The following is a 12,678-nucleotide window of genomic DNA, read 5'->3' on the forward strand; positions in this document are numbered from 1 at the left end:
TACTTACGTAAGGTTTTGGATTGTACAGTGTGGATCCTGCAGCAGAGCTGATAGATGATTCACTTTGATCTCTTTCAGTTTTCTAGAGTTCAGATCGAGTTTCCTCTGCAGTAAGATGTTTTTACCTAGAATCTGATTGAGAGTGGTGTAGGCTTCCTCTGCATCAGCACTTTTAAACAGCCTGTAGAGAAGAAACATCCAGAAACATCAATCTTATAACATTATTTACATTTATAACATTAACAACAGTCTAATAATGATTTTACTGATACACAATCTTATAGTGTTTCCACACGTCTACAGATCTGGAGTTGTTTGGGGAGGTGTAAAAACAGTTTCCAAGCCCGGCTGAAATCCTGACTACTAAAGATTGGGGTCCGGTGTTTGACTCAAGTGAATTCATATGTTTTGTCTGCTTGGAGATCAATGCAGTTCTGCTATTGGTCAAACACACACTTATTTATATATATATACTGTATATATATATATATATATATATATATATATATATATATATATATATATATACAGTGTATCACAAAAGTGAGTACACCCCTCACATTTCTGCAAATATTTCATTATATCTTTTCATGGGACAACACTATAGACATGAAACTTGGATATAACTTAGAGTAGTCAGTGTACAGCTTGTATAGCAGTGTAGATTTACTGTCTTCTGAAAATAACTCAACACACAGCCATTAATGTCTAAATAGCTGGCAACATAAGTGAGTACACCCCACAGTGAACATGTCCAAATTGTACCCAAATGTGTCGTTGTCCCTCCCTGGTGTCATGTGTCAAGGTCCCAGGTGTAAATGGGGAGCCAGGCTGTTAAATTTGGTGTTTTGGGTACAATTCTCTCATACTGGCCACTGGATATTCAACATGGCACCTCATGGCAACGAACTCTCTGAGGATGTGAGAAATAGAATTGTTGCTCTCCACAAAGATGGCCTGGGCTATAAGAAGATTGCTAACACCCTGAAACTGAGCTACAGCATGATGGCCAAGGTCATACAGCGGTTTTCCAGGACAGGTTCCACTCGGAACAGGCTTCGCCAGGGTCGACCAAAGAAGTTGAGTCCACGTGTTCGGCGTCATATCCAGAGGTTGGCTTTAAAAAATAGACAAATGAGTGCTGCCAGCATTGCTGCAGAGGTTGAAGACGTGGGAGGTCAGCCTGTCAGTGCTCAGACCATACGCCGCACACTGCATCAACTCGGTCTGCATGGTCGTCATCCCAGAAGGAAGCTGACGCACAAGAAAGCCCGCAAACAGTTTGCTGAAGACAAGCAGTCCAAGAACATGGATTACTGGAATGCCCTGTGGTCTGACGAGACCAAGATAAACTTGTTTGGCTCAGATGGTGTCCAGCATGTGTGGCGGCGCCCTGGTGAGAAGTACCAAGACAACTGTATCTTGCCTACAGTCAAGCATGGTGGTGGTAGCATCATGGTCTTGGGCTGCATGAGTGTTGCTGGCACTGGGGAGCTGCAGTTCATTGAGGGAAACATGAATTCCAACATGTACTGTGACATTCTGAAACAGAGCATGATCCCCTCCCTTCGAAAACTGGGCCTCATGGCAGTTTTCCAACAGGATAACGACCCCAAACACAACCTCCAAGATGACAACTGCCTTGCTGAGGAAGCTGAAGGTAAAGGTGATGGACTAAACCCAATTGAGCACCTGTGGCGCATCCTCAAGTGGAAGGTGGAGGAGTTCAAGGTGTCTAACATCCACCAGCTCTGTGATGTCATCATGGAGGAGTGGAAGAGGATTCCAGTAGCAACCTGTGCAGCTCTGGTGAATTCCATGCCCAGGAGGGTTAAGGCAGTGCTGAATAATAATGGTGGTCACACAAAATATTGACACTTTGGGCACAATTTGGACATGTTCACTGTGGGGTGTACTCACTTATGTTGCCAGCCATTTAGACATTAATGGCTGTGTGTTGAGTTATTTTCAGAAGACAGTAAATCTACACTGCTATACAAGTTGTACACTGACTACTCTAAGTTATATCCAAGTTTCATGTCTATAGTGTTGTCCCATGAAAAGATATAATGAAATATTTGCAGAAATGTGAGGGGTGTACTCACTTTTGTGATACACTGTATATATATATATATATATATATATATATTCTTTATGCATTTTCTCCCCTTTCTCTCCCTTTTTTAGTGCGTCCACCAATGCCGATCCCCGATCTGATTGAGAAAAAAATGCAGCAGCCGTATGCATCTTATTACCTACACTTTGACGACTGCAGTGCAGCTCAGCGCTGTGTATGGAGAGACACACCCTGAGAGCACTATTTTTCCGTCTCTGTGCAGGTGCCATCAATCAGGCAGCAGAGGTCGTAATTGCACCAGTCATGAGAGAGAGACCTCATCCAGTTTAGTCACGCCCATATCTGAACAACAAGCCAATTGTTGTTCATGTGGCCGCTCAGCCTTAGCCTTACTGCTGCGCCACCTGAGCGGCTCGTCGAACACACACTTAACTGCCAATTGTTGCTTTATGTAGTCACAATTGTACATCACTTAACAAAAACACCACCGCTGTCTCATGAAGCTTCTGGAACACTGCTCTGTGGATAAATGAAAACTCTTCAGCAGAAATAATTAACACTGTTCTCCAACTCCAAAACCTCATCCCATGATGAAGGCAGCATCATAAACAGCTCGTAATCATTTGGATAAAAATACATTTAAAATTTAAAAAATGTGAATATTTTAAAGCAGACTGTTGGTGTAGCGTTCTGTTACCTGAAGATTTATGGTGCAACATGACAATGAGCCAGTAAACACCAGTAAATCACCATCAGAACCTGATTTGTGTACATTCTGAAAATCTATAAATGATGTTTCTCCTCAGTACAACACTGAGGTGCTAATAATTATTATCAGTTCAGGTGGAGTCGGTTTGTTTAAATTAATCAATTAATTCTACAGGGTTCACAAACTTTTTCTTACACATACAACATCAGTGAGTGCTCCAGATAAAGGAGTAGAAATAAACAGACATTTATTTTCTCTCACCTCAGTTTCTTTAGTTTACAGTCTGGATCTTCTAGTATCTCATACAGCAGTTTTACTCCTGAATCTCCAGGATGGTTCCCTCTGAGATCCAGCTCCATCAGCTCTGATGATGGGTTTGATCTCAGAGCTTCAGCCAGAGCAGCATAACCTTCCTCTCTTACACCACAATCTGATAATCTGGAAACATTTTAAAATAATTATTTTCATTATTTATGATAAATAAAACCAGCTCACTGGAACAGTAAAAATATAAATAAAAACAGACAGTTTTTTTTATTTAAAGGCATTAATAATTTGAGATCTGAAACCTCAGTATCTCCAGTTTACAGTTCTGATTCTTCAGTCCAGCAGATATCAGCTCTACTCCTGAATCCTGCAGGTCGTTGTTGCTCAGATCCACCTCGGTCAGGTTGGATTCAGAATTAAGAATTGTGAGTAAAGCTGAGCAGCTTCTGTCTGTCAGGTTACAGCTACTGAGTCTGAAAATACAACAGAACAAATGTTTAAATACCAGCCAACAGAATAAAAAATTAAAAACTCAATACACAAAACTTAAAACACACAAAACAAAAAGTTAACATAGCTCTAATTATTACTTAATAATATATTTTTTTAAGTTGTTTAAGGTTTCCAGTGACCACAGTGACTAGTAAAAATATATAGTTTTTAATAATAAGATTATTGTAGTGCTAGTTTTAAAAATGTTTTTACCTAATTGTTTGACAAAAAAGCTGTTTTTAAGCCAATAAGCTTCACGTTTTCTCAATTCTGTTGATCCACTTAGAAACCAAGTCCAAGATAGAACTGTTCTGATACATGCTTAATGGTTCATGTTTTCAGCTATCAGCCATTACTAAACCTATAGGTAAGCTTAATGAGGTAAAACAACCACTCAACACTAAGTAAATGTTTAACTTACAGAGCTCTTTTTGACTCCTTGATGACTGGCAGCAGCCTCATAAAGCATTCATCTGATCTTATAAACTTCTGTAGGTTAAAAACATCCAGATCTTCCTCTGATGTCAGCAACACAAAGACCAGAGCAGACCACTGTGCAGGTGAAAGTTCAACTTCAGACAAATGACCTGAGCTTAAGTGGTTTTGGATCTCTTTTACTAAAGTATCATCGTTTAACTCATTCAGACAGTAGAACAGGTTGATGGATCTCTCTGGAGATGGGTTTTCATTAAACTTCATCTTGATGTACTGAGCAATTTCTTTCTGGCAGTCAGAGCTTCTTCCACTGGACTTCAACAGACCTTGTATGAGTTTCTGATTATAGTCAACTGTGAGACCCAGAAGGAACCGAAGGAAAAGATCAAGGTGTCCATTGTTGCTCTCCAAAGCTTTGTCCACTGCTGTCCTGAGCAGTTCCATAGTTTTCTCCTCAGTATTCCCTGACTCTTGGTCAAAAACATTCACATTTTCATTTCTGAGACGCATGTATGCATATAAAGAGGCGATAAACTCCTGAATGCTCAGATGCACAAAGCTAAAAACTGTACCAGCAAACCTGCTTGTTTCCTGAGTGCACAGGCCCGAGTATGCAGAGATTTTACTGACATCAATTCCACACTCTTCTAGATCTTCTGCATAAAAAATCAGGTTGTTTTTTTCCAAGTGTTGGAAGGCCAGCTTTCCCAGTCCCAGTATGGCCTCTTTATTCCATGGAATATCTGAAGCATTTTTCCTTGTATACTTCAGGTTTTCTTGTATGGTCTGGAAGATCAGAAAGCAGGTGTACATCTCAGTCAGGGTCTTTGGTGTCTCTTCATCTTCTGTTTCCTTTAAAATCTTCTCAAGAACTGTGGCTGAAATCCAGCAGAAAACAGGAATGTGACACATGATGTAGAGACTCCGAGATGTTTTAATGTGTTTGATGATATTGTTGGCGAGGCTCTCATCACTGATTCTTTTTCTGAAGTACTCCTCCTTCTGTTGATCATTGAAGCCCCGGACCTCCGCCACCCGGTCCACACATTCAGCAGGGATCCTAGCAGCTGCAGCAGGTCGAGTGGTTATCCAGATCAGAGCTGAGGGAAGCAGGTCTCCTTTGATGAGGCTGGTTAGAATAACGTCCAGTGTGGCTGGCATCGATGCGTCTGTCAGTGTCTTATTTTCCTGAAATGCTAAAGGGAGTCGACATTCATCAAGTCCATCAAGGATGAACATGACTTTATACCTGTCTGTGAACCTCAGTCCTTTAGTTTCAGGGAAAAACTCAGAGATGATGTCCATCAGACTGCGGTGGTTTTCGCTCTTCAAGTTTAGTTCTCTGAAAGGCAGAGGAAAAATGAAACTGATGTCCTGATATTTTTCAACTGTAGTCCAGTCAAGAACAAACTTCTGCACACAGATGGATTTTCCAATGCCGGCCACGCCCTGTGTCAGCACCGTTCTGATGTTCTTGTCTTGTCCAGGCAGTGGTTCAAACATGTTCTGACATTCGATTTGTTGCTCCTGCTGCATTACAGTTGCTTCCTTTGTTATTCTGGTTTTCTGCTTTTCTATTTGTCTCATCTCGTGCTCCTGGTTTATAGTTCCAGCTCCACCTTCAGTGATGTAGAGATCCGTGTAGATCTGATTTAAAACGGTGGACTCCCCTTTCTTAGAAATTCCTTCCCACACATGCTGATACTTCTTTTTCAGTCTTAGTTTCAGTTTACCCTGGTAAAATCCAGTCAGTTCATCTAAACAAACAATAATAAAAAAGAAAATATGCGTTAATTATACTCTAATAATAATAATAACAATACATCTGACCATCTGGAATATACCACACCTACTAGAACAGATGTGTTGCATCACATTGATCAGGTTTTCCTGTCCTTTAAAAGAAAGGTGGACCATGCCAGCAAAATTATGTTTTCATTGACATCCTCATATAAAAACACTGCTGATAGCTAAATCATTTTCAATGCAGGCCCAAAACAGGCCCACAACATCACAGATTGTCAGATCTTAGTCACACTTACGTCGATATACTTATGGTATGACTAGGATTTTTTTGTTTTTATACTTATGGTATGACTAGTATTTCTGCTTGTCTCTCTGCTTACGAGCTGATGAGCTGAGAATGCAGTTCTGAAGGTTGTTTTAGCTAGTTTTGTTCTTGTTGATCAAAACCGTCCTCTCTTAATTTTTCTCATGTAGTTCAGCACTCTCTCACACACACACACACACACACACACACACATATTTACACACACACATTCTCTCTCACATATACCTACACACACTTTTCTGGTCTTCATAAAAACTCAGTTTTCTTTTAATAAACTAAGGCATTCATACTTTGATTTGGTGACTGGTCTGGGTGCTTTCCTCATGCACGAGATTCAACAAATGATTCTTCTCCTGGTTAAGTTCTAGTCTAGTTTAAGGGACAGGACTTCGAGTGACTGAGAAACTACCTAACAAATGTTAATACCTGACAAATGGTGGAAAATGTGTGCAATCTAGTCCAGGTAAGTGATCTATTGATCTGTTGAATTATGAATCTGTTTCTCTGTTTTGAGGAAATATTGTGTTGAAATTGTACAACACTGAGAGTACTGTTCAGAATACGTAGAGATTGGAGGTTCCAAAGCTACTTATCTGATTACTCTATCTGATTACTAGGATCCTTGTTTATTTTGTGTTTTTACTCGGATACTCTTCCTGTCCTTTTTACTTCTATTTTACAGATTTTATCATTCTGTAATGTTGTCATTATTGGGAGAGAAGTAATTCCTTGAATTATATTTGTTGGTTACGAACACTGTCTTATTTACTTGTAAGTAATGAGGACCCAAAATTTAAAAAAAAAAAAAAAAAAAAAAAAAAAAAAAAAAAAAAATCTGATTGTCCTAAATTGCTTGAAACACCTAAACAATGGCTTGATAGATTTGGACAAAGTACTTACACAGGAATGTGATACATAATTTACATGGTTTTAATTAAAGTCTAGGATTCAGACCTTTTCCTAAACGGGGCTTGTTTGAACCTGAATATTTGCGCACTGCTACTTTGTGTATTGTAGACAAATATGGAGATCCTAATTGGGATTATGATTTCATGAAAATGGTCTTGAATTTTGGATGAATATGAAAACAATCTGGAATAAATAAAGGTCAAGCCGTAGCCTAGTGGTTAAGGACTAGTAATCCAAAGGTTGCTGGTTCAAGCCCCACCACTGCTAGGTTGCTGCTGTTGGGCCCTTGAGCAAGGCCCTTAACCCTCAGTTGCTCAGACTGTAGTAACTGTAATGTAAGTTGCTTTGGATAAAGGCGGTAACTGAAACTGAGCTAGTGACTGAAATTCCTACACTAAGTCATGCATATGACACACAGAATGCTCAAGTTATGCATTTACAACCAGGCATATTTGACATGAGACTGGAAGATTTTCAAAAACGTGTTCATTAGAAAGTGCCGGAGATCTTCCAGCTGAGCACTCTAATGTCTCCAATGTATCTATTTCTTGTGCATAGTCTGGAGGGTACTGTCAAAAGTTTGTTTGTTTATTAGGATTTTAAGGTCATGTTTTACATTTTTGGTTACATTCTTGACAGGAAGGTTCACCAGTTCACAAGGTTATATGGAACACAGTCATGGACAATTTTGTATCTCCAATTTACCTCACTTGCACGTCTTTGGACTGTGGGAGGAAACCACGCAGATACGGGGAGAACATGCAAACTCCACACAGAAAGGACCCAGACCTCCCCAACTGGGAATCAAACCCAGGACCTTCTTGCTGTAAGGTGACAGTGCTACACACTTAGCCACCGTCCCACCCTGTACTGTCAAAAGGAATGGTAGAAAGGGTAATTGTAATTTTTGTGGAAAACGTGGTTACTGTGAGCGTGACTTATAAAAAACAATGGGAACAAGGTTCAGGCTTGAATCAGAATAAGGGTAAAGGCAAGCCTAATGGTAAGAACAAGAATGAAAAGCCAAAAGGCTCTGACTCTCAGAAACAGCAGTCTTCACCTCCAACCAACCCACAGTGGACTCCTGGCCCCGCCCAGTGAACACCACTTCCAAAGATGGTGTATCAAGCTACACCCACTGCGCCTCCTCCTGTTTCTGATGCACAATAGGGCTTCTCACAAACCAGAGATTCTACAGTGCAAATTGATTGACAACTACTGACAACTACCATCTGACACATTCTCTACCTTGCCTTTATTGTCTTTACAGGTGGGAGATGAGGTTTATGATTTTCTTGTGGACACTGGTGCCACTTGCTCCTCTCTCATTGGTCGTCAGACCAGTCTCTAATATCACAATGCAGTCTGTGGGAATTGAGGGAATCTCAACCGCTTACACATCATTTGCCTGTTGATACAGTATTGCAACCTACTATTTCTTTTACACACCGTTTCGTGGTTATTCCAAATTCACCTTTTAACTTGCTAGGACACGATTTAATGCACAAACTAGGCGTCACTATTTCCTTCAACTCTGATGCTTGTGTCTTCTCTGTTTCAAATGACCATCCACAGTCACAGGATGTACAATGCTCTTACGCTCTTGCTTCCACCATTCTTCACAGTGGGCATCAGGTTCTTTGCAGTGTTGTCTTCCTTCTTTTTATAACAAACTGACATAGAACAATTTTCCAGTCAAAATCCCAGTGGTGTTTAACAACCACTAGGCACCTACGTAGGGGGTACAAGCCAAAAATGTTTTTTTCCTGACAAGTCTTCCAAATAATAATACCCCCCCATGCTATTTTTTCTTTAACTTCGCAACAGTGATCCTTGAAGGCTTTTTGACTCCCTTACCATCCTCCACATTGAGTGTTGGATTAAAAAACATGGAGCAATCTGGGCATTTTTGGGAGAGTACATGGGTAGATGGGATGTGTTTCTGTCCTGAGGGTCAGCACAGGTTTTCAGGAATCTTGTGTTCTCTAATCTTCCCCATTTTGAGGAATAAATAAATATGACCTTCATGTCACCTTATATATACCACAGTGAAACAGGAAGTCATGGTTTACACTCTAATAAAAAAAGGAAAACATAAAAGGAAAAATGCTTCATTTACTTTATGTTTCTAATAACTTCTAGAGGTACCAGTACTTGTGGAGGGGATTGTATTTCAGTTGTATATATGTTGTATATCAGTATATCAGTATATCTGTTGTATATCTGTTAGATTCTTACTCTGAAGAGCAGATGCGACATCCTCATGTTTCATCTTCTTCAGATAAAACAGCGTTATATTAAGAACGTCGTCTCTCAGATTAAACTCCTCCTCCTTCGTCTTTGTCCCGTAATAGTTGGTGTTTTCTTTTCTCAGAAATTTTTTGAACATTTCCAGCTCGTGCTTTACAAACCCGATGATCATCGTCTCCACCTCCTTAAAACAAACAAACAAAAGTTCACAGTTTTTATAAAATCATTAAATTATTCATTTATAATGATTATTTGAGGTGATGGCAATAAATCACCAAATCAACAATATCCCCAGAACCTGGCATCACAGGCACAGAGATTATAAATGAATTAAAAAACTTCTGCCCACAAGCTAAATACCTAAATAGCTCAAGCAGTAGAATTCCCCCTTTGCTAATGATGTACACCTGGTGTCAATCTGCTCCTTATTACCCAGCCATCAAAAGCCTCTGTTTTTCTCCACTCCTTACCAGACCGTCATCCTGATGGTGGTGGACTGGTTCTCCAAGGCACTTGAGACTGCCCAACTCCTGATCTACCAGATATTTAAAATCCACAGAATTCTCCTGGATATTGTTTAAGACTGGGGCCCCCAGTTTATCTCCCAGGTCTGACCCTGGTGCATCCGTCAGGCTTTCATCTGGGTTTCACCCCAATCCAATGAGCAAGCTGAAATAGCGAATCAGGAACTGAAGACCGCTATGTGCTGCATGACTGCCAGGAACCTCTCGCACTGGAGCACTTACCTAGCCTGGGTGGAATATGCCCATAAATCCCTTACCTGCTCCTGATCCCCATTTGAGGCCTCCAAACCCCCTCCACCTGCCCAGCTCATCGAAGGTCACCCTGCCTACACAGTCCGCCACCTCCTTGATGTCAGACACCGGGGCCTCCAATACCTAGTTGACTGGGGGGGGGCTTCGGGCCTGAGAAACACTCCTGGGTTCCGCACTCAGCTCAGCTCAACTCAGCAGTTTTACTGAAACAACCCTGACAACCAGTCAGGTCACCTAGAGACGCCCGTTAGGGGTGAGTACTGTCAGGAGTTCTAGTTGTTTATGTGAATTCATTATGCTCTGCTCAGGGAAACTTTGGTGAAATCTGGTGGCCCTAAAGGGAACTGCCCCAGATTAACCTAAAAAGCTCAATTAATAGATCCTCCTGGATCCCCTGTTCCTTGCCACCTTCCTCCTCTCTTGTCTTCTGTGCTCCAGCCGGTTCTTCCTTGCCTCATGTCTGGTCCCCTGGCTGCTTCTTCTAAGTTCCTCCTGCTCTGAGTATTTTGATTTCTTTGACTTTATTAAACCCATTTAAACTTATATTTGAGTCTGTTGTGTGGTGTTTGCTTTTGTGGTTCCAAAAAACCTTTAATGGCTTAGAGCCACTCTAACACAGAAGGCGACTGGAAAAATGTGGACAGATGAGACAAAAATAGTAATTTTTAGGTTAAATGAGAAGCAGTATGTCAGGAGAAGGAAAAACACTACATTCCTGCAAAATAATGCCATGTGTAAACATGGGGGTAGTAGTGTCATAGTTTGGGCCTGTTTTACTGCATCTGAGCCAGGTAAACCTGCCATCATGATGGAAAAGGTAATTAATTAACAAGTAATTAAACCGAATAAAGGTTAGATGAGAACAAATGAAAGAAATGTTTAGGTGAGGATTACTGCTGTGTTACTGAAGCTGTTGTAAATGAATAATAAATTTAAATGTATAATGTATAAATGATAATACTTACATCAAAGATGTTGACGAGAAACTCTTTGATCTTCTTCTGTAGCTTGTTAGCAGATTTTTGGTCGAGATGATCCATGCTGTTTAGATAAATTTAGTACAGATTTTTATAATTAGCAGCTTAAACAGTAAAGAAAAGTGTTTAAATCTGGACTCGTCTTGGACTCAGTGTGCAGTGACTCTTTAGAACTGTTCTGTAATTGTAGATTTAAGTTTGGACCCAAGTCCACAATTCTTGTTTCCTCTGATGGTTATTATCTGGACTTCATTAGACTTGTTACTGTGTCTGAATGTTAAAATCCTTATTTGATAATGAGGGTCTAATACAGAGGTACTAATTATTAATGCATTATTAGAGGGAGGGGCTTATTATAATATATGCATTCTTACTATTTCACATTTATTATTGTTATTGCTGCTGTTGTTAATATTGTTGTTATTATTATTACCATTTAATACATTATTTTTTAAATATACTGACTTTAATCTTTTTAACCTTTTAAACATCAATTGTTAATAAATTATGTTCTGATTTCTAAAGATACCCCTGATGATGATAATGACGACAATGATGATTATTAAAAGATGAATCTTTACCTTCTCTGAGATGTTCTTCCATCATTAGAACTGATTGACTGTTGTACTGACCGCTGACTGGATGCAGGTGAGATTGATCTTTCCTCGCTTCCACCAAAAGCAGACAAAAATCTAATTAGTAAATTAATTAATAATCTAAATATGTTTAGTCTTTGTTAATCAGGGTGCAAATAAAAATATTAATTTAATATTATTTAATAAAAACACTAAACTAAGAGAATTAACTATTAAACTATATTGTGGGCACTTTAAAAGTGGGAACATTTACTACATAATTCTTATACTTGAATAAAACACAACACATTTTGTAAAACATTCACTAATCAGTTATTTTTTAAAAATACAGTATTTTACATCCTAATGTAAAAGTAAAAGCTTCCTTGTTGATCACTTAACTGCAATGCTATGGAAACATACTTTCTCCTTCTGATTACCTTTATTTTTGCAGAACTGTTTTAAATCCCCAAAACATATTAAACAAAAAGAGCATGAGGAGAACACATAAAAGAACATGAGGAGAACATATAAAAGAACATGAGGAGAACATGTACAAGAACATAAGAAAACACTGTTTTAACTCATCATTCTGTTTACTGAAAGAAAATGGCCATATAACACCTACAGTTCCCATCACAATTACTGCTACTCCTGAAAAATATAAACAAGGGCTGAGTGGTTAAGCTACTGGGCCAGTATTCAAAAGGTTATTGGTTAAAGTCCCACCACCATCATATTGCCACTGTTGGGTACCTAAGCATGGCCCTCAACTCTAAGTTTTTTAATTGGATTTTGGTGACAACTGAAAGTTACTTTAGAAAACATTTTCTAAATGTCATGAATGTAAAAATACAGTGGGGTCAAAAAGTATTTAGTCAGCCACTGATTGTGCAGGTTCTCCTACTTAGAAAGATGAGAGAGGTCTGTAATTTTCATCATAGCTACACTTCAACTATGAGAGACAAAATGAGAAATGAGAGTATTTGGTCAATAACAAACAAGCAAGATTTCTGGCTCTCACAGACCTGTAACTTCTTCTTTAAGAAGCTCTTCTGTCCTCCACTCGTTACCTGTATTAATGGCACCTGTTTGACCTCGTTATCTGTATAAAAGACACCTGTCCACAGCCTCAAACAG

The 12,678-nt window shown here is 39.4% G+C and overlaps 1 protein-coding gene across 2 annotated transcripts in view; it reads right to left on the reverse strand.

The window, feature by feature from the left end:
- The window catches only part of LOC134323197 (NACHT, LRR and PYD domains-containing protein 3-like), a 36,274-nt gene that overhangs the window by 18,118 nt on the left and 5,478 nt on the right, over positions 1 to 12,678 (reverse strand). Inside the window, exons 7-13 of one of the 2 annotated variants that reach the window (XM_063004645.1) lie at positions 11,545 to 11,631; positions 10,952 to 11,027; positions 9,199 to 9,394; positions 3,967 to 5,737; positions 3,356 to 3,526; positions 3,048 to 3,224; positions 8 to 181 (exon numbers count right to left, since the gene is read on the reverse strand). In XM_063004645.1, coding sequence (XP_062860715.1) covers positions 8 to 181; positions 3,048 to 3,224; positions 3,356 to 3,526; positions 3,967 to 5,737; positions 9,199 to 9,394; positions 10,952 to 11,027; positions 11,545 to 11,631 — 2,652 coding nt within the window. The remainder of the gene's footprint in view (positions 1 to 7; positions 182 to 3,047; positions 3,225 to 3,355; positions 3,527 to 3,966; positions 5,738 to 9,198; positions 9,395 to 10,951; positions 11,028 to 11,544; positions 11,632 to 12,678) is intronic. The other variant, XM_063004646.1, reaches the window with a different exon arrangement.

The sequence above is a fragment of the Trichomycterus rosablanca genome, chromosome 11, assembly GCF_030014385.1.
Source record: "Trichomycterus rosablanca isolate fTriRos1 chromosome 11, fTriRos1.hap1, whole genome shotgun sequence".
Lineage (NCBI taxonomy): Eukaryota > Metazoa > Chordata > Actinopteri > Siluriformes > Trichomycteridae > Trichomycterus > Trichomycterus rosablanca.